This window comes from Poecilia latipinna, unplaced genomic scaffold, assembly GCF_001443285.1.
Source record: "Poecilia latipinna isolate Pla-1442-1.1 unplaced genomic scaffold, P_latipinna-1.0 Scaffold1669, whole genome shotgun sequence".
NCBI classification, from domain to species: Eukaryota; Metazoa; Chordata; class Actinopteri; order Cyprinodontiformes; family Poeciliidae; genus Poecilia; species Poecilia latipinna.
In genome coordinates, this window is record NW_015114285.1 from 36,771 (window position 1) to 53,990 (window position 17,220).

Here is a 17,220-nt window from a genome sequence, read left to right on the forward strand (position 1 = left end):
GAAAAAAGGGGGGGAAAAAGGCTGGGAGCCGCGGGGCCCCCGGGGGCGGGGGGGGGGGGGGGGGGGGGGGCGAGTGGTTTTGACATGGAGATTAGACTCTGACTATTGTTCAACAATACAGACATAAACACTCGTGATCTGGGACGGCAGTACAGCACAGTCAAACTCATGAAGACGGTGGGGAAAGTTGATAAATAGGAGATACGTTTCTTCTGTGGTGGTCTTTTCTGGAATGATCTGCAAATGAGATAATGGTGGAGCGGAGAAGAATAAGTCTGTTTGTTTGGCTGGAGTTTGGGTGGGTGGGTGGGTGTGCATGGAGAGGAAGTGTTTGGGATGGTGGCTGTGTCCTAAAGTGCAGGGTGAGCATAAATAGGGAAAAAGAGAGGGCGGGGTTGGGATGGGTGCAGGTCAGCACCACCGGACAATAGCGCGTCGCTCGTGGTGGTAACGGCGGCGGAGTTTGTAAGGGGCGAGGGGAGGATAAGGGGGTCGGAACGTGAGCAGTCAGCAAGCCAGGGTCATGACATCTGGGCATCAAACAAACAAACTACTGACACTTACAAATACGTTGGCAGTGCAGAGTTATTCTTAAACACATGGCTCTCCCTGTGCCAGACAGTCGGCGTGTGACAGCAGAGCAGAGACGCCGAACCCTCTTTTGTGTTGTGTGCAACATTGACCGTCATTGCATTTGAAACTCTTTATCCACGAAAGTGTGCTTACATACAGACCTGAGCATTACACAGTGAGATTATGGACTGTGAAAGTTCCTATCGCTCATGTCGGGAGACCTTTAGTGTCACTGCAGCCGAGTGACTCGATGCATTTGTCACTTTGGACAAAAATCACTTTATTATGCTGACAGCATGAGAGAAGACGTATCGCGGCCGGTGCAACTGCAAGTGCTGGTAAATATGCTAAACTGCACTGCAGCCATGCTCACTGCACATATCACACTCAGGGATTAAATTTTGGCAGGTTCCCCTTACAGCTTCCAGCGGTCTTGGTTCATTAAGTTGCTGTAGGGGGCACAGAGACCCCCCCTGATACCAGCTAAGGACGGGTGTGTTCGCTGTAAAAGGAGGGAATCGGTTCAAAGGAGCACATCACTGCAGCTCCTTAATCAGAGCTGGCAGGGATCAGCCAGCACAGACATGAGGCACAGCGAGAAAAGTGTGTGCGCTGAATCTGATACGATATGTTTAAACATACAAGTGTGTGTATGTGTGTGTGCGTGCGCGCGCTTGGCTATGAGGTAGAGCAGAGAGAGACAGTGAAAGCGTGTTTCTCACACTCACACTCAAGAGCCTGTGAAAGGTCAGTGCTTAGTGCTAACAGCATAAGATAGAAAGTGGCATGCACACACACTCACATGCATATGCTCTGCAGATGCTGAAGTCTAAAATAGACAAAAAAAACAAAAAAACTGAGGTATCTCATGTCTAAACTGTAGTCGCCTGCAGAAAGTGCTCAGGTGTACACACATCTCATTATCGGGTTTGGTAAAATGGGTAAGGTGTTTTCCTTTTTGCTGTGGTTTTTGGCTGAAAGGTGTTTGAATAAAAAGCAAACGCTTTCTCAACAGCGGAGCAGAAAACACACAGATGACCTCAGAGTGCTCGGCTACATCCAAAACGACCGGAGAGGAGGATAGAAAGACACAGAAGCCTGCACGGGCCTCCCTCTCTGTCTCTCTCTGTCATATAAGCCCCCTCACAGCCATCAGGGCTTTCCAACGTTTCCTGTTTTTGCAGGAGTGAATTGTGGGAGATAATCTGGGGCTGTCTATTGGCTGACTGCACACAAAACGCAGCCCTGGAAAGCGGGCTTTTGTTACTGCTGCTGCTGCTGTGACTCAAAATCCAGCCACGGGCTTTTCTTTCCAGGCCTCGGCCCCGCCGAGGTGCACATGCCGTGCCACAACATCAGCGAAAAAAAAGAAAAGGGAAGAAATGACATACAGAAAATGCAAAACCCCTCCTGACGTTCGCGGCACCATGGCACATAATTGACGTAAACACAGAAGCTGAGGAGAGATGCTACTAACGAAACGGCCAATTTTGCCTAGATAGATTCTGTGAGCAGTAGATCGAACACTGAAAAATCTAATTTTGATTTTTGTTTTCTTTCTTTATCAAGCAGCTATGCAGCAATAAATTGATTGATATCTCATTGATAAAATCTAATTGGTGATCAGCAAATTGAACTCTGAAAAGGGATATTGACACATTTTTAAATGTGTCAACCAACACTTTGTACTTTTGTCTCTTTTTTAGTTCAATAAAAATCTGTGATGCCGTGATGCGTCAAAGGAGACATTCTTGTAAATCATTCATTTTCTGTTAAATTTCCAAACTGCTCCTTTATCAGAGAACCTCAAACAAATTTTTTCTCTGCCACATCATGAAAGTCCTGACAAAACAAATATTGTTTTGCAAAAAACAAACAAACAAAAAAAACATAAATATGTTTTCTAAAAACATGCCAGCAAAGCAATGTCAGATGATTTATTAAACTAACTAAATTATTTTGAACTGATTTTTTGATCTATTGGCCCTTTATTTAGACCCTATCTGTCTAAATAAAGATATGTCATAAAGCCACTTGGATTATATAAGCTGTCATTCATGACACCAACAAGGGTATTAAGTAAAATCTGTCAAAACACTTCAGAAACACTTAGGGGGGAACAGTGTCTTAAAATAAGCTTATTGGAAATGAACATCAGCTCCAGGGCCTCCCAGGTCCAGATCTGATTAGACAAGACCCGATTAACCTTAAAAGACTGTTGTTTGAAGACAAGCTCTTGCTGAGAGGCTGTGCTGGCTGAATTTAATTAGATAGTCCCATTCCCATACACTAATTTAAAACCAGAGTCCATTGTCATTTACAGAGAACAAAAACAAACTATGTGGCACTTAATCCCTTAAATATCTTGACCTTATTTAGGTTTCTATTCATGACGAGGCCACCTTCATGGGAACGCCTAATGAGTTAGGCAAAGCTGAAATTTAATCTTACTTCTTATTCAAAAAATTTCAAGTATTAGATTGATGGTATTATGTCGATAATTAAAAGAGGGGGCACCAGCACTGGAAGCTGCTTTCAATAAAAGCAACTTTTTTGTTGCTTTATTTTCAAAGCTGTCCAACGAAATCCTCTGTAAAGAATGACGTGAGCTCAGAGTCGTGGTTCTTGGTGATGGCATACATGAGGGGGCAGCTGGTAGGAAAGGAAGCCTTTATCTTCTGATTTGAATAAGATGGCCTGGATCTGTCACAGTATTTACCCCGATCAAGGTCCAGGAACACACACACACACACACACCCACACACACACACACACACACACACACACACACACACACACACACACACACACACGCACACACACACACACACACACACACACACACATAAACACGCACGCATACAATCAGCGCCACAAACTCACCACACATGATACAAGAGCTATTGTGTTGTTTTTCTTGTTTTCCTGTGCAGCTTACATATCGTGCTTTGTTTTCCAAATTTTCCGTCATTAAACTCCCAGCGGGGCTAATGTGCATCCTCGCCATGTCTCTAAAGCAGCTCTTTGCTCTACGCCCCTCCCTTTTTATCAAACCATCCTCCATACACCTGCTCTGAGAGCCACCATCTCCAGCTCCGTTCTCCTCTCTGCCCCCCTCTGTCCCTCCATTACTCATTCTTCGCGTCACCTCTGGAGAACTCAGCAGCTCTCCTTTTCCATTGTGCAGACCTATTCAACTTCCTCTTTTATCATCTTTTGCATAAACACATAAGGCAGCGAGTGAAAATCCACCTTTTTCAAGACACAAAAGAATACATTGTTCGTTGTAACTGAGACTGGAACATCACAATTTCCAACCAACTTCCCTTTTTTGACTCAGGTGCAAAAACATAATATAAGGAAGAAGTTGAGCAAAGATGAAGCAACAACTACAGTGTATGTGAATGTGCGTTTCCATTTATGCAGTGCGTTGCAAAAGTTTTCGTATCGCTTGACATTTTTTCATCCTTTTTTCACGTCACTGTCACACACCTCCATGCTTTTTATTTAGATTTTATGTGATAAACCAACAAAATAGCACTTAACTATAAATTGCTGTATTCCTCTTTACTTTGATACCACCTAAAGAATCCAGTCCAACTAAGTGGATTCAAAAAATAACATCTCACAGGGGACTGTTCAGTTCATCTCAATAGAAACAGTGTGGCATAACCGGAATCCTAAACCTAAATTAGAAGTGAACCAAGACGGGAGAACTGTATGTTGTGAATGCTGAGAAGACAGGCAAAAAGCAATGTAGGGGAAACAGCAAACATGAGGAAGACTCTGGTCAGATGAGAGTAAAAATTTGATTTGTGTGGTCAACTAACACAACACCCTAAAAACCTCATCAACACAGTGAAACATGGTTGTGGCGGCATCATGATGTGGGAATGTTTTTATTTAGTAGGGACAAGGAAGCTGTCAGACAGGCAAATAAAACCTGTGAGATTCTAAACATAAAACTTGAACTACCCTGGAAAAGCTTTGATCAAATAATAATTATGTTAGAATGGCCCAGTCAAAGTTCAGACCTCAGTCTAAACAAGTAATGGTTCAGATCCAATTTGACTGAGATTGAGGTATTTTGCAAAGATGAATGGGAAACATATTGAGACTTTAAATGTGCAAACAACACTGTGTACGACTATCACTGCAATAGATATCGAAAGGCACTGTTTATAAACTACCCCAAAGCTAAATAAAGCAAACAGGTATAAGACCACAGAAGACTCACCTTGACGTCAGAGAAAAACATCTTCAGCATGTTAGAGCTTGGGTAGCGGGTGTAGAAAAACATGAGTTTGGCCTTCTTCAGATGATTAGGGGAGAGGCCCTCCTGGATCTGAAAACAGCTGCTGTTAAGGATGTTAACAACTGTTTGGAGGCCAAGAACCTCTGGTACATCAAGCAAACATAGGCACATTACAAACACTATTTATATTTGCTAATGACTCGGTGTAAGTTTGAAATGTACATTTGGATGAAGGGTAACCAAATTTTCTCATGAGCGTGAATGCAGAGCTGCTGGAAGGGGTGAGCTGAAGACAGTGCATTGAAGCAAAACCATTTGCTTGGAATTAGCATCGTCTGGATCAGGTGTGAGAGAGTCACGGTAAATAAAGCAGTACAGCCTGGGCTTTTACATAAGGAGACTCATTTCACTGTCAAAGCAACCAAGCGCCTTTGCCTACACCCTGCGTCAAACTCCTCCCAAAAAAAGGAGGAAGAAAAAAGGAGACATTTGCATATCACAGACAAAGACAGCAGTTAACGCCAGTGGCGGGCAAGAAGGCCTAATGGCTTGGCGATAACACATGCCAAGCCTGAACATGACTGTCTGCTGCTGGCCACATCAGCTACGAAATAAGGTCTAAGAGATCCCAAACACTGTTCCAGGCAGTATGAAAAACCTTCTCGCACTCATATATTCAAATAGAGGCCTCGTCTTCCTAATGGATCCCCTGGATTGAACAGCGGAAAGGATGGAGATAGGCTGTTGGGGGCACCTTGAGGGATAGCATGGTTCCAGCCTTCAATTACATTCCCCCTCCTCCTCCCTCTGCTCCACCCCTGGCCCCCAAGCCTCTCAGTTGCTGCCAAACCCTTGGAGGAGCAAAAGAAAAGAAGGAGGAGAAGAAGAGAGGCACTGAGGCTTTGGACTCGGCCAGCGATGGGAAGAGTGGAACACATCTGCGCCACTGAACGGCCCAAGCCATTTCCATGGTGAATTAACGGCCGTATAATACATCTGATAATTTCAGTCTGGAGGATAAGACTATGAAAAGGGAACAGGGGTGGGACTGGGTGCGTGTTCAAACCCCAAACTGGTTTAATAAGTCAAATCAAGGTGGGGGGAGGGTGGGTGTGTGTGACTTAAAACGACACAGAATGAGCAACACAAAGTTTTTACTTTTACACTTGAGTGGCTTTCTCATGTACAGAGTGGGCTGTCACCATTTAAAGTCAGTCAAGTGTCCAGATGTAGCTGTAGCTGTAGAGTGGGAAGAAGGCATCAGCTGCTAGATTGGATTGCCCTTGGCCTTTGGGCTACAGAGCAGAGCCAGCAAATCCTGAACCACGCTGGGCTCTGGCTCCTTAAAGACCCCGTCTACTTTGTCTGATTCAAGGGAGTGGGGGACAGAAAGTAGCGAGGGTCTTATGGGGGAAACCCTGGCAGGCTGGTGTTACTCAGTCAGGCCCGGCCAAAAGAGCAGCACTTCACTTTCCACACCACACCATCTGCTCCGACCAGGGAGGATACAATGAATTCTCAGACAGAGGAAGAAAGAAAGAGAAATTCTTAAAGCGTAGGTGTGCTTATATTCAGACTAATTTGTTTATGCTTTTTCAATTAGGATTAGACACACTTCCCCTTATCGGGCATTGAAATTTAACTTCCTCAGCCTTCAGCTCAATATCATCTCCCTTCAGCTACCAATTAAAAAGCCTCATACTTCCCGATTAGACATTTTCATTCCCAATTCACTCACAGCTTGCAAATGTAATTGTGATTGGACTTCAGGGTGGTGTGTGAGGCCATTATTTTGTCATGATGGTACGCTCACACCAGCTGGCCCACTGTTCGCCTGCCACATCTGACAAGATATCATCATTCTCACATCACTTCCCTAAAGCCCAAAGTCATGAGGGGGGGGGGGGGGAAAAGCTGCCACACTTCCTAATTCCAGGTGTAAGGACAAGAAAATTTGGAGTCGAACTCAGAACAAATGTGATAAGTGATAGCGGCCATCTGCTCCAAAATGCTGGTGAACTTGAACGGACCTCGCTAAATGTCTGACAAGCTGTCTCTGACTTCAGAGGTGGAAAAAAAAAAAAAAGCTGTCACTAAAAATGCCAAACTTTTCAGTGAAATATTCATTAGGCAAATCAAAAACAAAACTGTGGACATGTTCTCACTTTTCCTTCCGTTTAGGGTAATACATCTGTTACTGCCCTGAATTTATAAATGCTGCCATGAAAGCCACAGCATCTGGCATATGCGGTTATTGTTTGATTATTTTGTACTTTCTCTTAGTCAATGCATGTCTCTCTCCCTTTTTTCCTTTTCATCCCTCCATCGGGAGCCCGTAGAAGCAAAGGATTATGGATCTCTGGAAAGCGTTCACCCTTGGGTCAGAAGACAAGACAAGGCGAGGTAATGAAAGATAAACAGCTCGCTGCAAACACCTGTTAACGTCCGCTTCAAAGAAAAGATGGAGAGGTGGGAGGGGGGAATTTGCAGGGAGTGAAAACAAAAAAAGAAGTATTTGGCTGCCAAGCAACAGCCGAAGGGCCCCCCGGGCTGTTGACAGATCTTTATGAAATGAAAAAAAGAGAAAAGAAACGACAATGATTGTGGGCTTTTACAACAGCGATGGATGATAAGAGGAACACAAGAGAAAACACAAGCAATCATAAATATACATCTTTACCCCAAGTCCTCAGGCAAACCTTTTGTGACACACACACACGTACGCACACGCACATGCACATGCACGCATACCATACACACACAAAAAAGACTAAACATTCAGGTGCACATAAAGGGAAAAACGAGATGTTCAGTTAACTAATATATATCCAACAGGGAATAAGCTGTAGGATTAATTTCTTAAGCCTACTATGAATGTTAATGACTGGAAGACAAAGCTCTTTTTGGGCAGCCGGTGTGAGACAAATCAAACTTTCATAAGGGTTAGGGGGTGTTGAATGCTAAGGAGATATAAGGGTAACAGAGAAGGGACTGAACATTACTGTTTAAGCTATTAGCCCTGTGTCTATAGGGGATTCAATTTGAGCCTCCCACAGGGGGAAAGCCTCTTTATCCACAGGGCAGCATCAGGGCAAACTAGGGTTAAACTATACGCTAGGCTATACAACACCCTCGTGTCCCAAGTTTCAGGATGTCGTCTCCCTCCTTTAAATGTCAATTTTTAATAAAAAGGAAATGGGGTAATCACATCTCCTTGCAATAAAGTTACACACCAAAAGAAAGCTTTTAAAGCACTTAGGATTGAAGATGGAAGAAAATGCTGTTTTGGTGCTGCGAGAAGAGGTACGGGTATAAAAATAAATACAACAATGGAGAGGAGAACAGTAGTGGGAGGGAAAAGTGATTCATCAACAATTTCTCAGCTTCTTAGGCTAGTTTCAAACAGAATCAAAAGGATTTGATTTTTAACTCTTGGTGTATCAGACATGGTTTCTAGTAGGTCCGTAAGGGCTTCTATCACCTGAGAGCAAATTTTCCTCTCTTACGTAGGTAAAGATTAGTTCAAAATGAAAAATGCACTGTGTAACAAGATACGTTTAACTTTGGCTTTCACAATTCTAAAAATCTACAGCCCACCTTGATTTTTTTTTTTTTAAAGGATACATTGCTGCCTGAGTAAGGTGAGATGTCAGCCATGTCCTGGAGATCACTGCACTCTGACTTGATTAGGGACAAGGACAGGCTTTCGGCTGTGCTGCCAGGGTGTGCTGGTGAACAAGAGCGATGGTGGTGCCCCAGGTGGTGACCTGATGCCATCTTTGTTCTCAAACTGGTGGTCTCTCTGGGCAGGTCCATGGAGTCTGGTGAAGTACGGTCCTTGCCTGGGTAAGCTGTGGGTGGGCCAATGGGAGTCTGGAAGGGGTAACCCATGAGTGGCAGTGGAAAGGGATGTCGAAAGGAGGGAGGGCTGAAGCCCATGGAGGCAGAGAGAGATGATGGATGGAGAGCTGGATGGTGGCTACCACCATGGGCACCCACAGCTGAAGACTGGTGGTGATGCTCACTGGGTGTCTTACGTACTACTAAAGGCAGTGCCTCAGTTTGGTCATTGGTAGGCCCTGGTATGCCAGGCATGCTAGCAAAGGAATCCAGTGGATTAGGAATGATCACATCACCAAAACATTGCAGCCTCTGGTTAGCGGTGTGGAAATTTGGGTTGTCGCCATTGACAACAGCAGGAAATCTTTCAGGGGGTATAGATAGAGGTGGGAAGGCCTGCTGAGGAGTAGGGCGAGGAGGTTTAGCAAACACCTTTACCACTGTGTCCACCACCTGGGTCATGGCTGAGTTGAGCTCTTGCTTCAGTGTTTCTGCTAGCTGTTTACCTTCAGCATGCATGGAGGAACCTGGACCTCCCTGTCCTTTGTTTCGGCTGAGGCCATCTCTTCTTGGCTTCTCAGTGTCGGCCAACAAGGCCTGCTCCTGAAGCAGAGCCCGCGCCCTGTCAAGGAAATGGCCTGGATCCAAATCAGCCATCTCATTGTCAGAGCGCAAGTCATCTCCGCCCCGGTCATCTCCACCGGTGTCGGACCTGCCTGGGCTGTCCTCTGACATGTTTCCTATGTCATTGTGAAGGTCGGTGTGCTCTGAGTCATCGGTGGAGTCATAGATCTGAAAGAACTTCTCCTGAAGCTGCCGTAGTTGCTTTTGCATGTCCTCCAGCTGCAGCTTGAGCTGCCGCCGCTCCTCCTGCTTCTGTTCCTTTCTCTGACACACCAGCTGGGTGAAGCTTTGCTGCTGCTGCTGAGGCAGTCGCTGTTTGCGCTTATTCTCTCGGCTGCTACTGCACACTTCACCTCCCCGTGGACTGCCCGGGGCTTGCTGTTGGGACTGAGGAGGTGGACAATCCAGTTCTAGATCCCGCTCTCCATCCATCTCATGGTCACGCTCATGGCGGGAAGTAGCAGGCACCACCACGCTTGGCGAGTGGCTCATACCACGTATAATGTTCTCTACACGGGCCCGCTTGGCACGCAGGTGTTCATCATTGAGACGTTCAATGTCAAAGGTGGCCAGGCCAGGAGGACGACCAAATGGTGACAAGCACTCCTGAGGCGTGCTATCCTGGGAGGAGTTACTGCATGCATCTTCCTGCGGGGCATCAGAGCTAGCATTCGAGAGCCCTGATCCAGGGAAGCCTGATTCGACTCTATCTCCTCTTTCCCCTCTCTCAGGTCCGCCTCCATTTTTTGCAATGTTATTCTTGAGAAGCTGAGAGATAATGGTGGTGCCAGGGAAGGGCATCATGGCATCCTCATATGAGTTGGCCCTCTTCAGTAGCTTTCGGAGTACATTTGATTTGGACTCACTGTCGCCTGCTGACACGACGCCAGGCCCACCATGTGGCTGCACTACAGAGCACTCCATGGAGTCGTTGTCTGATCCGTGGTGAGAATGGGAGCTCAGAGAGTTCATGGCACTGAAAATGGCTGCTTTGGCGCGGGCGATGTTATCGGTAGTAGCTGCTGCTGTGGAGGAGGCTGTGCTACCCACTGTCCTCTTGACACCAATGTCCACACGTCGTCGCTTGGTCTGTCTGTTCAGGAGGGAGTCGCTGTCATGGTCCGGCATCACGGGCTGCTGCTATTGGGCCATATCCCACAAACCCAGTCCTCTAGGGTCAAAGCCTCTGAGTATCTATGCAGGGGAAGAAAATAAATGGGCATGACACACTAAAGTGAAATCTCCCGAAGGCCTTATTTTTTGTAAAGGTAGCAATTTGTCATTACGCGCACACACACACACAATCTAAAACTGTAAGGTAGTTGAAATGAACAACTGCATTCAGAAATTTTAGCAATAAGATGCTCAAACCTTAAAAAAAACCTTGATTACATTAAGATAAGCATGATGGGGTCAGATTTAGGCCTTGGCTCGACATTCCAGGGCAAAGTCCTACATTTTATCCTCTCCCCTGTTACACGTTGCGCGACACTGAACCAGTTCCCACGGAATACAAAGCTGCATAAAATTATGATAATTACTTAAGTACTTGTCCTCATTTCCATGATTGTGCAGTGTAGCCCACATACGAGGCAGAAGCTCACAAATTCAAATAATAAGAAAATAGGGTTGGGATATATATTTTTTAATGGTATACAGATAGAGGAAAAACATATTTTACACAATAAAGACACACTACTTGACTCTGCTGAGTAAATGAGCTTCATCAGCTTCAAGAAATTATTTTACACTGTGCCTATAAATTGTGCAGTTTTTAAAAACAAGTCCTGTGTTCACTCTGATCAATATGGCCATCATATCTTACACAATAGGGAGAATGACACAAAAAAGAAGCACAAAATAGACCTATTGATTTTGGTGCCAGCGTGAGCTCACTTCTGTGTTTTTTGTTTGTCTTTTCATCTGGCAAGGGCAGTTAATTCTGCTCAAATGAATAGGTCACACGGGTCAACTCTGGCAAAGAGCAACTTAAAGCGCTCTTACAAAAACCCTAATGCCCCTCTGAAAGCAAAACGTTTTGTCAGTACAGGTCTGCGCGAATAATGCTATGTAAGCAGCGGTTGCAGAGTCTTAGTCAGAGCCACATCAGATGTTTCTCGTCTTAATTTTACAGAATTTGTGGGAGGATATTTAACGTGCATGGATGTCTAAAAGCAAAATGTAAAAATTCAACACGCCAATTTTTTCCCCCGTATGTCTTTAACGTCACTAAAACAGCAGGCGTTTATATTTATTTTTCCTTTTACTTTCATAAAAAAAATAAATAAATCGTTCTCTACACCAAATTTCATAAGAGGATTTTTTCCACAATTTAGGCTTATTATGAGTAAAATCTTTATAAATGCATGAAAGACGTGTGGAGTTAAAGAAACTGAGTCACATTTATATCAGTTATTATTATTTATATGACATAGTTATTTTTTTGTAGTTTTTGGAGGACATTTCCTAAAGCACCAGTGACATTTACACAAGCATTATAAAATAACCCACCTTTCGACACTTTTACAAGATCAATGTACCTGTAATGGAACTGATCCACAAATTTACACTTCACACACCCTCTCAGAGCTGTTGGCGTTGTTGTACTCTGACACACGTGACATACTTATTTTCTTAAAAAAATAAAAATAAAAAATTCAAAAATAAAATTTAAACCCTGCATAAAAGAATATAAACCCAGATTTTCTGAAAATGTCTCCCTTAGCAAGTATTTTAAATGAAACCATTTGACAAATGGGCAAGACTTCTAATGTCTTGAAAGCCATTTACAGCAGCTCGGAGAAGAAGCAATACACATAGGATTAAAACTTGACTGGATTGCTTTGGGATCTTAACAAAGAGCTTGAAATAGTTACCAGCACCTGTCTTTTTTTCTTATGTTGAAGCACCTGTCCCACATTGCCCCTCTCCCTTTCCATCTCCCCAATAAAGAGATGGCAAATACAACGGATTTTGGGGGAGGTAATTAAAAAAAAACAAAAAAAAAAAACTTTTTCCTCACTAAAAATGTTACATTTTTGGCAAAAATATGTAAACGAACCACCATACATGTAAAAATAACTTTTGCCTGAGTCAAACTGAAGTGACAACAAAACGGGCTCTGTATAAATAAAAACTGAGATATGGGGGGATGTCTTTGCTCGTTCAAACACAGGAGTTGCGCACACTGTTTCCAAACTGGTTGGTCATCTTCAGAACAGACCTCAAAGAAGATGGAAAATAAACGCAAAGCCAAAAAGAAGGCGCTTAACGCTCTCCAATCGTCTGCGCAAAGTTCTTTCAGCAATTAATAATAATTAAAAAGGGGACAGAACACCACATACCCCACGGGACAAAGAGATCAATCTACAAACAGACAGGTCAAGCAAGTAGTCTAAATCAAAATTTCCGCCTTAAATAAACACGTTTGAATCGCGGAGTGCTAAATAAATAAATAAATCACACTTCTGAAACTTACTTCGCAGAGTTGCAAATCAACTCGATCTCTGCTTTGATGAGGAAGGCTGGGCTAACGCTCGCAAATCATCCTCACCAAAAAACACTGGCTGCTCACGCAACCCTCCGCACACACCGAGCTGAGGGAACCAAGTGCAGCCCTTGTTATCGCACCTATTCATCTCGCCGGCGATTGGCAGAATAAGTGATGCTAGTTTAGAGTTCAATATCTGAACAAGAAAAAGTGAGGGAGCTTGTCCGAGGACAAGGTTACTTACCCGGTCCAAGATGAAGATTAAGGGGGGGCAACCTGAACTCCTGCGGCGGCGAAAGAGAGAAAAGAGCCGCGGACTGCTGTGCGGAGGAGCTGGTGCAAAATATGAGGAAAGGAAGAGCTGGGATAAAGTGAGAGGCGCCAACTAAAAGAGACCAAAAATATAAAAAGAAAACGGGGAAAACTGGCTCTTGCGCGTCCGTCTCTCCTTCTATCCTCAGCTGTGGTCGAAAGAGTGAGAGACCTTGAAAGAAGACAGGAGAGAGAGGGAGAGGGAGAAAGAGAGAGAGAGAGTGAGAGAAGCTGTGCGTGTGTGCGTCTCTGAGGCGCGCTGGATGCAGAGCGGAGGACTGGATGCTGCTGGAGCGCTCCTCCGCCACTAAGATTCACTTTAAGACGCGGCTGAAGGAAACAGGAAGACGTGCGCGTCACGAGCGCCGTGATGTAACTGTCGCAGCCTACCAATAAGAAGCGTCCGCGAGGGCCGGGGGAACAACACGCTGAACTTGACCAGAGGAACGGGACTTGATCGTGCAGCCAAAGTGAGGGAGTGGGAGGAATAAAAGAAAGGAAATACAACTTATTGCTTATCTGTTTCTTCAGAAATGCGAGTAAGCATCGGTACGCTCGAAAATTTCATATTTTATCCGCAGCCGTTAGAGTCTTTTGGCTTCTAATTATCTTTTTAATTGCAAAGGTTCTAAAAAGTGAAAATTACCTAAGCTGATTAATATCAACAAATTTGATATTAAAATAAAATAAAAAACGAAGCATGAACGTCAGTATTGAAATAACATACATTAAAACATAACTTTATATTTTTTCCAAAATAGTTATAAAAATTACGAAAACCTAAATTTATGTTCTGCTTTTATTCCCATCTTTCAGTTGAGTTCAGTTTTTTTTTTGCACCAAAATCCAAAATTAAAATATTCTTCCGATTCTTGAATTCTCATTTTGTTTGCTGCTGTTGATGCTTATTTCTAATACATTTTCAATATTTCGCAAATGTAAGGAAGTTTTTCCACAGCAAATCTGGCTGATGCGCGTTAGCATGGCATGCAGAAACCTTTTATGCTCAGAGTTCTCCTATTGGTTGCAACAAAAAAAGGCGACTGTCCGATTAATGAAGTAGCAGGGCAGCACAGGGGATTCGAGTATTTTTTTATTTTTTTGCTTTGGAATTCCGATTATCCCAGATAAATCTATATAAGAGGAGAGCTAAGCGTCTCTCTGGAAAAAAAAGAAAAGAAAAGAAAAAAAGAAACAGCCTGGCTAAGTGATAAATATATCCCTGAAATGTTTAACTGTCAATGTGATCCACAGCCGCGAACCGAAATATTCCAGTGAGTAAAGAGCATCAAAAGTGCTTCATTGGTAAACTTGAAAATATTGCTGGACTGGATGCAAATGATTTTTTTTTTCTGTTTGATGAATTGCTGAATGTTCCTCATCTCCGCACCTGTAACTCCCGAAAGCCTGCGGACGGTGACATTCGATCTTTTCCATGGCGAAAAAAAAAAAAAAAAAAAAAAAATGACGCTTCTGATTTATGACTTGATGACGGCTGTTGCTTTTTGGTCTTCCTTCATTCTTTTAAACTCGATGCCCAAATTTACAGTGCGGCTTATGCGCTCCGGAAAACAAACGTTTGAGTCATTGGTGCCGACAACAGGTGATTTCGCCTAACTGTTGCGCGGTGTTTGCCGACTTTAATGTGCAAGAAATTATTATTATTATTTTTTTTTGTAAAATGCTTATTTTGCATATGAATCTTTTTTCGGTGTAGCCAGAACCATCTATTTTGAGAAACTCGTATTTGTACATAAAAAAAAGTAAGCAAGCTAATGTAAGCATTATTACTGATTCTTTTATTATTATTAAAATTGTAGGCAAAATTATTAAGAAGTAGGGGAAAAAATGTTTTCCTTTTCTTGCAATGTTTCTTTTAAGTTATCCATCCCTTTGCTTTTTATTTCCAGCTTTTCTTTCACTCCTTTTTAATCATTTGCACAAACAGGATCCTAAAGTACTTAACGAAAAATCTTATTTTCCATATACCCCTCTGTCAGGTGCCAAACAGGAAAAGGCGAGTCTCTTTTCCATGTCGCAAGCAAGTGGGATTTTTTTTTCTTTCTTTCTTTTTTAGGACGAACAAAATGCAACGAAGTCAGCAAAAGTTTAGTGTCTGGAGTGGCTTTTCCAAAGCAGGTGTCCCGGTCCCCTTACTCCCCTAAACTGCTCCGTGGCTCGATTTGGCCCTCCGGCTCCCCTGGGTGCCGTCGATACGCACACAGGCTGGAAAAAACAGGGCCGGGACATTAAAGAAAAGCTTGTTTGCAAAAGGAAAGACTCGGGCGAGGTGAAGAGGAAACCTGATGGTTTTTAACACTGGCTGGCAGCGCTTATCGCGGCCCGTTCCAGGTGGATCAACCCGCCGCATTTATTCCAAACTCACCCCCCCCTCACCTCCACGTTCTTTTTTTTTTTTTTTTTTGGGTCCAGCGCAACACACCTCGATGGCCGAGACTGATAATGCGCTGCGGCATTCCGCGCTGATGGGTAAATTTACAGGGATATTTATTGGAGCATCGTCCAAGCAAATGAGGAAGGCCGTGAACACAGTATTTTCCCCAGAGGTGCTGTAAACTTACTGTAAATCAAATTTAGAGCAGTAACGAACAGGCCTGCGGCGCAAAGAGTAAGTATTTGCGCCATATATTTTGTATCAATGACGTGTCAGATGATGATGATTATTATTATTATAATTATTATATTATTTTTATTATGAGTAGTAGTAGTATTGGCAGTATGGCTGTCTGCCCAGGGCAGCTCTACCTAGAGAAGGCAATGATAAAAAAAGGGAAATAAATAAAATGAAACCCATTTGGTGTGGACAGTTTAACACGATTAAAACATTGTTGTCTGATTAGCAGCATCATATCGTTAGATGCTACATTCAAGGTTTTTTTTTTTTTTTTTGTAATAATTTAAGAAGTCTCCCTAGTTAGACTTGTCAGACCAGAACAATGTTATTCACTCACAAACAGAAATATTTTCAAAAGTAATCAGAGATTTCAAACTGGGTTTGTACTTATGACGGTTCAAAAAGGAGCACTGTAAAGTGGTTTTGGCACTAAAATCATTTTAGATTGACACACTTAAAAACTTTTCAGTGTCACAAACCTTTATGTGTTGTCAAATGTGTTTCTTAATTTGATCTATCTATCTATCTATCTATCTATCTATCTATCTATCTATCTATCTATCTATCTATCTATCTATCTATCTATCTATCTATCTATCTATATGGGTTTGGCTGGAATATGACTGACATACATTAATAATAATTACTATTATGATTATTATTTTTTTTATAGTTTTGTTTTCTGTTGGCACTCTCCCAGCCGTTCGAAGGCAGGAAATCAGCAAAGTGTAAGCAAACTTAGTGAACATTATTTGGAAGAGGAAGCAATCTCTTATAAAAATGACCTTAATCAGATAATGACTTGATGAGCTCCATACAACAGTTCCATTCCTTTTCAGAGAGACAGTTTTCAGAGAAATGATGGCGAGATAAAACACACAGAGAGAAACACACACAAACATGCACGCAGACACGCAGCAACACACGCACACACACACGCACACACACACGTACAGTGATGGTAGCGCTAAAAGCTGTTTTGTTCCGGTGAGGTCTCCGGGTCTCTGAATAAAAAGGTTTAGGAGACAGGACCGAGAGGAGGAGGAGAGGATTTGAGTGTAATAAGTGAGTAGGAGTCTGAAGTCCTTGTTGGACCTCGTGTCCGAGACTTAATGTATTCAGCTTTCGTTATCCATGACAACGATGAGGATGCTGGAGGAAGAGAGATGGCCACTTGTTTTTTTTTTTTTCCTTTGGGTTGTTTGGAGATGTTTTTTTTTTTTTTGGTTAAAAAAGGAGCCTGCATGACCAGAACATAAAATAAGAACTAACTATTTTGTCTTGTTGCTGCAGTGAAATAACACCAATTTACATATATGTTATTATTACCTTCAAAGCACAGATGATTGGCAGATTGCGAACCCCCACAATTCACATCTCTCTTTCTAGGCTACAAGTAGTGGTGATTTTGGCTTATGTTTGTGTCTGTTTGTGTGTGTGTGCGTGTGTGTGTGTGTGTGTGTGTGTGTGTGTGTGCGTGACAGAAAGAAA

The 17,220-nt window shown here is 43.0% G+C and overlaps 1 protein-coding gene across 1 annotated transcript in view; it reads right to left on the reverse strand.

Annotated features, from left to right (window-relative positions):
* prox1a (prospero homeobox 1a) overlaps positions 1-15,418 on the reverse strand; it is a 39,157-nt gene extending 23,739 nt beyond the window's left edge. Inside the window, exons 1-3 of the mRNA XM_015059924.1 lie at positions 13,027-15,418; positions 8,453-10,486; positions 4,811-4,918 (exon numbers count right to left, since the gene is read on the reverse strand). Of these exons, the coding sequence (XP_014915410.1) occupies positions 4,811-4,918; positions 8,453-10,420 (2,076 nt within the window). The 5' untranslated portion in view covers positions 10,421-10,486; positions 13,027-15,418. The remainder of the gene's footprint in view (positions 1-4,810; positions 4,919-8,452; positions 10,487-13,026) is intronic.
* Between the last annotated feature and the right edge of the window lie 1,802 nt (positions 15,419-17,220).